The sequence below is a fragment of the Mandrillus leucophaeus genome, unplaced genomic scaffold (genome assembly GCF_000951045.1).
Source record: "Mandrillus leucophaeus isolate KB7577 unplaced genomic scaffold, Mleu.le_1.0 Scaffold389, whole genome shotgun sequence".
Classification (NCBI taxonomy): Eukaryota; Metazoa; Chordata; class Mammalia; order Primates; family Cercopithecidae; genus Mandrillus; species Mandrillus leucophaeus.
This window is the reverse complement of record NW_012104131.1, coordinates 4,927,070-4,940,686: the sequence shown is the minus strand read 5'-3', so window position 1 is coordinate 4,940,686 and position 13,617 is coordinate 4,927,070. Positions and strand designations below refer to the sequence as shown.

At 34.6% G+C, this 13,617-nt stretch overlaps 1 protein-coding gene across 2 annotated transcripts in view; it reads right to left on the bottom strand.

Annotated features, from left to right (window-relative positions):
• KCNH7 (potassium channel, voltage gated eag related subfamily H, member 7) overlaps nucleotides 1-13,617 on the bottom strand; it is a 458,375-nt gene that overhangs the window by 122,611 nt on the left and 322,147 nt on the right. For both annotated transcript variants that reach the window (XM_011991002.1, XM_011991003.1), the window contains one exon: nucleotides 7,102-7,316. In XM_011991002.1, coding sequence (XP_011846392.1) covers nucleotides 7,102-7,316 — 215 coding nt within the window. The remainder of the gene's footprint in view (nucleotides 1-7,101; nucleotides 7,317-13,617) is intronic.

Below are 13,617 nucleotides of genomic sequence, written 5' to 3'. Positions count from 1 at the left end.
AGACACTGAGTCACGATGAGAGATAATGAACCTGTTCATAATGAACAAAGTTCAATATAAGTAAAAGGCCATAATCCTTCAGCTCTTCTTTAAGTCAGTAACATCAGGGTGGTTTTGCTTTTTCTGTAACTGTGCAGCATACGACCAACAAAACCCCCCATCCCACTATTCTAATCTGAAACCAGCATAAAGTAGATGGTACATAAATTTAAACAAGAGACTGCTGGAAATGAACCTCCATGGCAATGAGAGCTTTGTAGGCTTTTTGAAGAGTTAACTAACCATTCAGATTAGGACATTTGGTGTCACAGTCAAATGTTACAAGTATGTCCAACTGCCACTGTAACTCCTGAGGAGATTTAGGGGACAAATGGGGAAACAGAACAGAATCATAAAAAGGATATATTTTAGAGAATGAGAACTTCACTTCTGGAATCATATTACCTCGGTTTGAAGACTCCGTCCATCATTTACTATGTGACCCAAGCAAGTTGCTTCCTCTCTCTAAGCTTAATTTCTCCTCTATGAAATGCAGATGATAATAATAGCATGATTTCACAGTGCTGTCATATAGATTAAAATTGATAATCCACTAAACCATTTACAACTGAGCCTGGCACATATTAAATGTTCAATCAATGTCAGAAATCATTAAAGTTACCATAATTCTATTTTCATGCCAATAATATACTTACATGAATCCTGCATATTGGGAATCTATTATGGCTCTGAAGTTCTACATAGACTTAAAGATTATATGGCCTTTTTAATATTCAGAAATTTCTTTCTTGTGACTTAAGTTATTTTGTGATTAAATCACAAAATAATTTTCTTGAGTACTTTCCTTGGTGAAGCTACAGGAAAATTATACTTGTGGACTAATAGTAAATTTTTTCTCATCTTCTGTTCCGCAGATCAATACCTTCTGGCTTATTAAGGTCCCTTCATACATCTTATTTCCTGATTATCTCAAAATGGGTTTCCACTGAATTCACCAGACATTCCTCTTAAGTAATAAAGGCCAAGTTATAGAACTATTTGGTCATAGTTCGACCAATACTAAGTTTAAAAGATATGTAAACGATCGTTACTTTCATAATATGGCCTTGTAGCATTATTAAATTAGCATGTGTAAATGCTATATACTGTTATGTAGTGTTTCTCCAAGTAATTTATAATATCTTGAGTATCTATACTAGGTTTTATTACCCACTGCCCAATGTGGACTCTGTGTTGGCGGGGGGGTGGGTGAGGGTGTGCACCTGTGTGTGGTTAATGCTGTTAATTTGAATTCTATTTTCATCTCTGCAATGGGCCACTGCTGTTTGATTCTCCTGCTTTACAGGCTTGCTTCTCCCACTGCATTTTTCTAGTGTGACTGTCAGTCAAGGGGCTATACTTTTTCCTTCACAAGGATGAACACAGGGTCCAAGATGGTCAATAAGAGTCTTCTTTCCCTGGGAATAATATGGACACTGGAAGAAAGAAGGTCCTTCTCCCCAAATTACTAACTGTGAGCATCAGGTGAGACAGGAGAGTCTGAGGAACTTTCTGCTATTAGGTAGGGAGTGCAGTCAACACAGAAGCAAGGGAGAGAATGTCACCAGTTACACAAAAATGTATGTAGCCGACCCCAAAGCAGATCTTTCTCTGTACCTTTCAGTAATATGGACCAATAAACTACCCTTCTTCCTTTCATTTTTTGCTTAAAGTGGTTTGAGTTGGATTTCTGTTACTTGCATTCTGTCACAGTGTTGACTGATACAGTGGCCAGTAAAGATTTGAAATCCACGGTTCCATGTTCTTAAACTATTGGGATACACTTATACTTCTCCAGGGAGAGTGGTCTAATACAAAACTTGTCAAAGCTGAACATGGCAACAAAATAATACATTTCATCCTAAAAACTGGCACAGCATTTGAACTAAACTATCCTCAGGAATAACAAAATCATAGAAGAGTGTAAAAGTGTGGTTCACTTTTATTTAAAAGGGGGCAAATAGAGCCAATAATTTGATCTTCAATTGAGAATTGCAATTGCTTGGTAAAAGGAGACCTTACCTTTGTTCTCCACCCAACTTTTCTTACAATTCATTGTTTACTCTCCACCACTCCATTGGAATTTGGTAGAAATGGCCAGCCAAGGGCTTGCCTCCCTGAGATGTACACTACTGCACATAAACCTTTACTGGCTGGACTGTAGTGAAGGAAAAAGAAAAACACATATCTTCTGAGAATTATTTTCTCTTTTCTCCAAATACCTAAAGAAGGTCAGATGAAATATGGCATAATGAAATATGACATGATGCATTCCAGAATACCAATAAGGCCAAAAGAGGTCTATGGATCCAAAATAACAGCAAGAACTGGAGCCTTGCCTAACAAAAGATTTCAGAAGGAAGGCATTTTCTTCGGAGATTTTTGACTGCAGACTTACTCTTGCTTAGTTCCACCCAATACCCTCAGTGGTTCATTTTTGAATCTTTTAAAATGCTACTATGTGTCATGTAATTATATCAGGCACTGGTCATACAAACACCTCATGCTGCATTCATTCTTTGGTACATAGAGATTCCCACATGTGTTTCACTCCAGATTTTTATTCCTTATTTTGGAAACTTCTCACCTTCAAAACACACTTAAGAGTTTATATTCCCCAAACATTATCCCAAACTCCCAATGTAGGTAAGGTTTCCTCTCTCAACACCATCTGCACACACTATGTTTACCCACAGAAAAATACTTTACATTGTACTGTAATGCCAATGAACTGTACTTGTCTGCCTCCTTCAAGACTCAAAGGCAGAGGTTTGCCTTTTAATTCTGAATCCCCAGCACCTAGCACTGTGTGTGTTTATACATTATATATGGATATACATTATACATTATATATAATATATAGACATACATTATATGTTATATACAACACATATATGTAATATGTATATTATATACACACATACTATGTTATATATGTATTATATACAGCACATATAATACATAACATGTATATTATATATACACATAATATATATATTATATATACACATAATATGTAATACCTAATATATAATATATATTATATGTTATATATAATACATATCAATAAATGCTTTTGAATGAATACACAAATACATGAATGACCAAGGAGTGAATGAATGAATGACCACATAGTCCCTATGGTGAAGAAGGTGACTGTAGCTGAGGAGGCAAAAAACTAATTGCCTAATTCTAATTTAACATGTAATAGAGATAAGATCCAAGTGGTGAGACAGAACAACAGGAGCAACGATTATTCTTTTCATCTATGCCTTTTTCTCTTGATGACTGCTCTATTGTTTGTGCACTATAGAGTGTTTAAAATTTATTGTTGAATAATCTATAAGCAAAATCTTGACTTCTTTTGAAGAAAGAAATTCCATACCAATCTATTATGTGAATAAAATAAGAAAGAACATTTGATTAAGAAAACACTGCTGGCTGCCTAGAGCAAACATGTTGAAACTTTCCTGACAAAGAGAATTTCCATGCAGGCCTAAAAGAAAACAAAAAGACAAGTAAAGTCTTTTGGTTATTACCAAGTTGTTTTTGGTGAGGAGAGGACAACTGATGCTAAAAGTAGTGAATATGGAAATTTCAAAGATAGCTTCAATTAGGAAAGTTCACAAACACAAAATGAAGTATATAATCCTATAAATGAGTTATTGAGGAGCTCTACTTTCAAGTGCTTAAATAAAATTCCCAGAGGCTATGCCTGCACGAGGAATTTCTTGATATTTGATCTCTACATTGTTTGGTTTGACACGTGGACAATTGGAAGGTTTGTCACTAAGAGCTAAAGGGGGCCCCTACAAAGAAGATAAAGCATTCTTACTGATGCCTTTTTTCCCAGTTTCTAGTCTCAGCCTTTATTCAATCCCTTATTTCTAGCAAGGACCATAGCAACTTAAGTATTTTACCTGACTCCAGAATTTCCTTCCATTCATTGTATTTTTTACACTGTAAAAAATAAAGAACTTTTATAAAATATGATCAAATTCTGATCTTCCAGCAGTTTGCCTCTCCAATTGGGGTACTTTGGAGACTGGGATGGGGGGCACTCCACAATTTGTGGGAAGCATAAGAAGCTTTACGAAAACTCTGGGGCCTTTCTGTGGGCCTCAGATTCACTCAGTGGTAAGTAGTCATCTTAGTTCATTTGGGCTGCTAAAATAAAATGCTCATCAACTGGGTAGCTCACAAACAAGAGAAATGTATTGTCCACAGTTATGGAGGCTGTGAAGTCCAAGATCAAGTTGCCAGCCCATTTAGTTTCCGGTGAAGGCCTGCTTCCTTTTTCATAAATAATCTCCATCTTTTCGCTGTAACCTCACATTGCAGAAGGGGACCAAAGAGCTCTCTGGGGCCTCTTTTATAAGGACACTAATCCCATTTATGAGAGCTCCACACTCATGACCTATTCTCATAGGTCCCACCTCCAAATGCCATCATGCTGGTGATTATGTTTCAACATAGAAATTTTGGTGGGGATACAAACATTGGGTCTATAGCAATATTTTAAAACATTTTAAAATGTTAAAACAAATATTGTTATATTACAAAGTTAAATGTGAAAGTCACAGGGCTTTTAAAGATAAAGTGTGAGACCAAAAAAATGCAAAGCTTCTGATGGAAACTGTTGCATTTTACTCAGACCCCCATGGCACTTAGGTGAAAAGGTAGAAAAGTGTTATTTTGAAGGTAAATTGTCCAGACTAGCCTCTCACCAGCTCAGAAAACCACTTGTTCTAAAAAGTCATATGGACATTAATGCCTTCATAACTTTGTTCTTGTGTTTTTTTTTCTACCTGGAATTCTTATCCCTTCTCTTGGCTAACTCTTCCATTCATTTATGCACTCATTTATTCAGCAAACATTTGATGAATTGCATTCTGCCAGATGTTCTACTAGGCCCTCATGATGTAGGGATAAAGAGATCCTGCAGAGATGGTGAGGAGAGTTGGGGGATCATAGAAGAAAATTAATAAACATACTAATGGCCTGACATTGCTTTTATGTACTTAGTACTAGGATGGACACTTTCCACATTTCTATTTAATTCTGAGAAGTAAGTTTTCCCAGTCCTGAAATTTGCCTTAATGACACACAATAAATGCCACTTGCATTCATGGCCTACAATAAATGGCTAAAATAAAACACAATCCAGTTTGACTCTGATTTATGCTCTTAAAATTTACTGACTACACAGTTTGATGTGATCTTCTAGATCTGGCTTAAGTGTTTAATCCTATCTCTTTTTCTTCCCTGCAAATTCTTCCCTTACAGTACAATAACTTTCTCCCTAATATTCTTTATTATCCTGCATTTCATTATTGATATTTGTATATATGTTTCCTGTGCCACAATCTGGGAAAGCCCCCAGAGCAGGTGCTTCTCAGATCTCTGTGTGTATCACGTACTCCTGGCACAGTGGATCTGCTGAACATGGCAGCATAGGATGGCCTCTGTGGTGGACCAAGCCCATGAAAGACTTGCTGAGATCACACATGGCTGCACACAGGCCTTAAGATGTGTTTTGTTCAGCCTAAAAAAAGAGTTCAAAGCATTTTTTAGTTTGTCAACTTTAAGAAATAAAGAGGTTATCTTAAATTCTGCATTTCCAGCTTCTCTTTTAAAATGGAAAGATTTGCAAGCATTCATTAGTTGGTCAAGCATTTCTGCCTAACCACAGTTAGCCAGAGCTGCATATCAGCTGTCTGCTTTAGAGGGGGCCTGCACTCCACAGTTCGCCACAGTCCCTACTGCCATGCTGTGCTTCTTTGAATTTTATTTCCTTATGCACTTGCAGGGACCTGACCCTAGTATTTCCAACTTTTCTTCTGTATCCTCTTAAGTCTCTTGATTCCTATATATTCATATAATGGTAGGAATCTATAAATAATAAAACTTTTAAAGTAAAAACAATTGAAAGGAAAATACAAAGCTATCAAAATGATGTCAATACAATGTGCATAACAGTAAACTGTTCATTTACCCATTTTACTAAATATAAGTTAAGTGAAATTCTTAGAACAGAAAGCCTCATTACTACATAAATATTAAAATATATAGGAAAGATGCTCTCAAGAATGGCAAGTATAATTTCACCTTTCAAATAAATATAGACTGCACAGGTCTATTTATAACTTGCTCATGGTCTTTTCATAGCTATTTCAGCTCACACATAAGAGGTTACCTGGAAACAGTACTATAGTGTGGTTTGTAGTGATTACAATTACAGAAAAAATTCATTAATTCAAAAACTTCAATGCTTGGGATAGAGAATGGGGGCAAGCTTGGCTTTATATTATAGAGAGTTTATGCAAAGATTTGCTAAGCAAATATACTGAGTAAATTGTTCGTAAAAGAACCGCTTGCTTGACAAATTTTAGAGTCATGAATTCTCAACAATGTAAGTGCATTGTAAGCAAAAGCTAGGTACTGCTTAGTTGGTATGTTGATATAATAAGTAGAAATCATTTTTATCTACTCTGTGAAGCAGTACGCCTGCTAGCTTTTTACCCTAGTTCAAGCTGCAGTATTTATTTGAAAACAATAAGATATTGTTCCAATAAAATGTGTTGTTTCACTGACTTTTCATCGTCTCAAACAGCTCTTTTCCCCAAGTTAACTGAACTAGATCCGACTCTATTTAGTAAAGTGCAAAAAGGATACCATAGTTCACAGCAAATCCTAATTAGTCCCCTAAAGCTTCAATAGACACATCCATTATATTAAAAAACCACGTTTTAATAATGTGAGAGTTGGTAGCCAAACAATAAGTGTCCAAACATGATGAATAGCAGGTTAACCACCTCTACGAAAGTAGGAGCTACCATGCCATGTTAGCCCATTTTTGCTTAGTCTTGTAATATATAAAATCCTAGTATACAGCTTTATGAATCTGTTATATTAGAGAGTTGCCCAACATCTCAAGATAAATAGGAGTACAGATAAATGTCTTACCTCTACTGGTAGTCATTTATAAGAAAAAGAATATGTTTTAAGGTACAGAAACAAACCTCTAAAACAGTTGAAATTGATAAGAACACTGTGTCCTACCTGGGTCACTTTCTCTGTCACATTGTGCGTTCGATCTTTAACCTTGGGTGCAATAATGGTTTTGTCTGAAGAAGGAGGAGATGAATTCTTTTTCTCAGTTTTGACCTCTGAAAAATTCAGAGTGAGCTGTGGAATCTTGTTAATGGTGCTGTATTTGTTGAGGTTTGAATCTGATGTGGATCCCAGGAGGCTTGACTTGATATGATTAAAAGGCCCTAAAAAATAAAAAAGGAAAGTATTTGAAAGAGTAATATAAGAAGATATAGAAGAAAGAGACAGTTCTGAATACTTTGCTAATGATTCATGACCAATATGATCCTGATTTGACTGTGACTAAATGCAGCTAGCTTATACCTGGACACAGGGATTGGGTCACCTTGGGCCACATGGAATGGCATGTGAGTATCTGAGAATAAGACTGGGTTCTAGGTGTGCACTCAGAGAGCAAATGGCAGATTTAGCTGTTAATTAGTTTCTTTCATTAAAAGCTACAATAAAACAAAAAACTACACTCTCTGTTATTGGTCAAATTCTACCTTTAAAATTTCTTATAAATTTCATTTTGTAATTTGAGGATTATTTAAGAAGGACTTACCTATGGTTAAAGTCATATTGGCCATGAAATTTCCAAATGGATTGTTTGCCCTGCTCCAATTTGTGTTACTCCCCTCTGTGTCACTGAGGAGTGACAAGCCATCTAGGCTCTTCATATGTTTCCACTACCTATATGAGATGCTCCATAGAACTTCTAAAATAGTTAAACCCAGATGAAGGAATTACAGATAAAGCTTCAGAGGGTGAAGGGCCATTTTTGTGTGAATGTGTGTACTCTAATGAAAACTCCAGGATCATATGTGGGATTTTTAGATCCTTTTTTTCCTTTCACTTATGTTTAAGTCTTGACCATTTTCTGAGAAAAAAAAAAAAAAAAAAGGTGCTATAAAAACCACACAAGCAGAATGCTCTGGCAAACATAACTTACAATAGAAGTGCCACAGCTAGGTAATAGGGCATGTCAGGGGTTGATAGTACCTAGTCACTTCTCGCAATCTTTCCTACAAAGATAACTTGGCAAGGTGGCAAGACTCCTGGTTTCCTTGTCGAGGGAGTAGATTGACCAGCTATATCTTCCTTCGAGATGAATCTGTTATCTGTTGCTTATGGAGAATCAGGAAATTCTCTGAGAAGTATCTTGTGTAATGAGCAATATTACATACACTGTTATTTAGCTCTTAAAAATTAACAACAGAATTTTATAAAAATCGTGAACTCCCTATTTTTGTGCCCCGGAAAGTGGTTAAAACATACAAATTGCATCAATAAACTTGTTAGGCAGCATAGTTGCCTTCTGTTATTTCTTCATCTGTTCAAAATGAAGTGAACCCATTTTTGGGATCAAAATGTACTTTAAGCATCAAGCAAGGTATAAACACTTTAGAATTAGAGTTAAAGATTTTGCATTTGGGACAACAATCAATCAACTCGGGTCAGATATAATAGTAAGAAATCAATGCTCATCATTTTGTTCATAGTCACTATGGGGGATATCACACTATACTTGTTCATAAAAGTTTAGACTTGTTTATTATAAAACTGTGAAGTAATCTTAATAAATTTTCATGTATTTAACAAATACTGTGTTTCTTGAGTTGCATTTGTGTTGACTCCCTGATTCTTATCTGTGACAATGACCAAGTCCATCTAGAAGAAAAATGTCATGAGCTCTCCAGGAATTTATTGCCTTGTATGTTCTCATTTGCATATAGAACCTAACTCTCTTTTCCATTTATACAAAGATAGAAATAAGAGTAAGTAGTGGCAACAAATTCATCTAGCCTTCAGATAGTTCTCTGACAGAAACTCCATTCTTCAGGTCTTTTTGGAAGTCTCCAGCCCACATCACTAATTTATTTTATTGTAATGCATACCAGGATAGTGTTTTCCTTTCTGTAGCATTCTGTAGTTGAGTTCTAGGTTTTATATCTTAATATTTACAATTTGTAAATTATGCCAGGATTTCAGGTTTCTTAGATACTGTCTTTTCCCCAACTCTAATGTCATATTTTCACTCCTCAGTTTATTTAACTAACAAGGATCCTATTAAGAGATTATAGATAACAGAGCTCAAATATATAGTTAAACTGTATTCAAAACCCGTAAGCTCATCTTTCCACTCTCTTTCTGTGTCATCCTTCTCTATGCTGCATTTTTGTAGCAAACTGTCCACAGAGTTGTTTAAAATTTGGCTAAATTCACGGATCATCGATGTCATCATAGATTCTACAATGTTAATAGAGAGAAAGACACTGTTGATCTACTTTAATTGCCCTTGTGACCAGTTCCAATAAACTCCACTGAACTGGCTACACTTATATAAGCAGGTGATTTCAACTATGGTAGTATTTCACTCTAGGGGAGATTTGTGGCAGCATTTTTTGTTGTCACAATTATGAAAGAATTTCAATGTCACAATTCTCCTTGCCTTAAAGAATTACCTTACCTGCCTCAAGGGCATTCATGCAGGTGAAAAGCCTGTTTATTCATGAATTGAGCCTTAAAACTAACTGTTTCACATATAAACACCGCAATGTGCTTTTTACATGATTTTAATATAAATTGAAATTTCCAGAGCTACAATTTCCATGTAGAGGTAAGAATATATATTGTTTTATTCAGAACTTTGTCAGAAATCGCTCACCATTTTGGATAATTATGCCACTTAGAGCTACACTCCTTGTGGCACTTGAGTGGCCAATAGAAAATTTTAGAGTTTAGATTACAATCTGTGTTTGGATCTGTCATTTGCAAATATGTAAGATAAGAGACTTGAGTGTTCTTTATCAGTGTTGCAACCAAATATTGTTAAATTTTCAGAGAATTACCAAAATCACACTAATAAAAGTTCCTTCAAAAATATTTTATATAAATATCCTCCTATATATTTAAAATGATATGATACTATGAAAAGGAACCTATGTCTTAAAAATGAAGCACTTGTAATTATTTATTTGTCTTTGGGTTGCCTGTTGGTTTTCAGTCTCATTCTCAAAACTCCCTGCAGATCTACCACAACTTCTCTATAATGTCTCAATTGCCATTTCATTTTCCATTCCATCTTTGGTTTCTCCTTACATAACAAAGCATGTTTGCAGGGTCTTTTTTTATGTATTAGAGGATGAATGTATGTCCTGACATCTAGTGGGATTTCTTTCTTCTGTGTAATTCACTACTATTGCATTATATCACGGAAAGTATCATTTTGACACTACCATTAAAAGCAAGAGCTAGATCCTTTCTGAGACTACCATACTTCCTTATTTTCCCTTCAGCTTGTATTGATATATCAATCATAATTAAATTTCAGTTACTTCCCATTTTAAAAATTCATGTATAAATAAGCCTGATATAATTCTTGACTCCAATGGTGGTTTTGATTATGCTACCCATCCATACTCCTGCTGACCATTTTATCTGGTACCTTTATGGAATATTTTCTCATGTACTTAATGCTTTTAAAACCAAATTTTCTTCATGTGTCTAATTATTGCATTATGTTTTCTAGTGCAGTTATATTTGAACACTAACATTTTGAAATAAAGATTTTATTGTAAAGTGCTTTTCTTTTATTTCTCCTGTGTATTCCAGTTAGGGAATCACATTGATATTTTAGAAATAGGTTAAATTATCTCCGAGTTCAATTTCAGGATAGCAAAATGAGTATAACGAAGTATTTATTGAGACAAGGAGACATAGGATCTGATAAGATTGAGAAACTGGTTGATAAAATGTCATACTCAAATTTAGCCTCAGAATTTGCAACTTCATTGCATTCACTATTTTAGCTTCTCTTATTTGCAGGTGGAAAAACCCTCTAAACTCTTACTCTCTTCCAGGTTTGTTTTTTTTCTCTTAGTCTTAAAGAGTTAATCCACATTTTCTTTTAATCTATATTTTAATTAATTCAGTAAAACTTAAAATATTACTTAAAATAACTTGTGAAAGCTACTTAGATAAGGCATTTAAAATTTATTTCATGCTGTATAAAAAAGATAATTATGCTTCTTTCTAGTGATTTTAAAGCAGATGTTTAAATGCAGAAGACTTCTAGAGTCTTCAAGATGATCAATGTTGACTTAGGTTCCTCTAAGCCCATCAAAATGCAAATGAAAAAGATTTCAACATTTTAACTAAGGTAGGTATTAACAATATCCTTATTTCACCAATTGTAAACCTAAGCGGACAGAATATGAGGCCAGAAAAGAATAAGAATAAAGGACCAGAATTCAGGGTTTCCTACCTCCTACGTCTATATTCAGAGAGGCCTTGGTTGAGGATTTAAAGGTGAAAGGCAGCCTCACTGAGAGTGATCATGAACAGATGGGATTTAGGATTCTAATGAAAGAAAGGAGAATAACCTGAAAAACAAAGTAAATAAATTTAAAGGAAATGAATGGGCAGAAATAGGGGGAAATAAGAGATTCAATAGAAAGTCATGTAAAACTCAAAAGCATAGAGGAGTATTTGATGTTCTTCAGAGAAGCATTTGCAAGATGGATGACCAGGTTACATTTTTCAATATAGTAAGAGAAGGTGGAAAACAGGTGACCAAGTAGACTAAACCAACAGCTGGAGAGCGCTTTAATATATTTCAAGTGTCTGATTAAACATAAAGTAGGCTAATTTCCAGCTGCAAAGGAATACCTACATTTAGACAAGAAGCTAGAGGCTAAAGCAACAACTGGGAAGAATTTTAGATTAAAGATATTTAAAATTTGTATGATGAGGCTATTTAAATTATCATGAGATATGAGATGCTAAAGGAGAATATATTTTTCTTTTAGATGGTGCTGGAAAGCTAAGGGCATCTGATAGATTAAAAGAAAATAATACTACTTTAAAAAATCGTTTTGGAGGGAAAAATATGATAGGAAAGAAGGAAACCAGACAGAAAAAGGTTGTTTTTAAATCATCAGGTATTTGTACAATATATCTTAGGGCACTGAGTTTATTTAGCTAAAGTTTAATAAAACCCAAATTGCTGAAGTGACTTAACATGAGAGAAGATGCAAATGCAGTGTTTAATAATTAAACTTTGTAAAAGAACACTGTCAATAAGTATAAGGCAACCAGTTTAGCACTTAGAAAGATGCATAAGAAGTAATCATCAAATTATTTTTCTTCATATTGTCTGTTCCAGTGAATGACATATTATTGCAGGAGTAAACTGTTATCATTGAAAATCAATTTGCAAATCCTCATCAGATGACAAGATACTGGGTAATGGCCAATGCATCCTATGAGAAACAAGTTGTATTAGATTAATTTATTTCATTTGTGAGCCATATAGGCTAGAGAGGAAGTAAAAGCTGTAACAAACCTGTGAAGTAGTTTTACTTCAGAGTCATAGGACAGATTCATAGACAAATTGGCAATGGAACACACCAATGTCAGAGGGAAGCAGGGTTACTTAGGATAACAAGGAGGCAGAAGCATTAAAGGGGCAAAATTGTGTTATGACTTATTTACGAAATAGAGAAAGTGAGGTAGATTTTTATTGATGACTTGTAAAGCAAAATAGACAGAAAAGCCACCAAGTTTGAAGTAAAAATTAGTATATGAGTGATGGATGTTGGATTAGGTCCTCTCACATATTAGAGAAGTTGTTAAATTATCATACATACATATAGCAGGATGTGCAATTTATTTGAAATAACTTTTCCACTCTTTGACAATGGTTTACACTTTTAAAAAGAACTTGAAGTGTGAGCTTAAGGAGTCAGAATGCTAAGAAAATTTATTAAAGGGAAATGAAATAGATCCTAAGAACGAAGATTAAGTGGAAATTAGTTTTAGAAAAAAGACTGAGTATCAATTTGCTGTCTTTTTACTGTGATATTGCATCATGATTAGCAGTAGTCAGCTAGTATCTCTGTCTAGTAGAGATAGATGAAGGGGAAAAAATTCATATCAGAAAGAAGGATTTAGGTTAGCTCTTTGTGTAACAGGCACTAACACAGACTTCCCGAGAAAGCTAAAGAATGGCATCTTCTGGAGATAAATGTACCACCTGTACAAGGTATTTAGCCAATACCTCACCTGATATAAATAAACCAGATGCTCTTGAAGACATTACCAACACATTCCTAAATTATTTATTTAATTCTGATAAATAAATGTTTTTTTGGTTAAATTAAATATTGAAATAATTAATTATAATTATGCATTTTGTACACAAAGCAGGGTGGAAACCTGCATGTTTTTAGTCTTTTATTTAGATCTGGTATAGAAGCAAAGCCAAACTTAAAATGCACACTTAATGTATGGTCCTGTACCTAATTAACAAGGTTAATGGCTTTGTGAAAAATCTTAGAGGCAGACACTTAAACATTGTTAATAGTTTTCAAAACCAGAGCTTGAAAAAAGTAATGAAGGTTTTGGAGTGAAAATTTACATTAAATTTCATTACGTTTGCAAATGCTTTCTCCAATTTGGGGATAGAACTTCTTAAGTATTAAT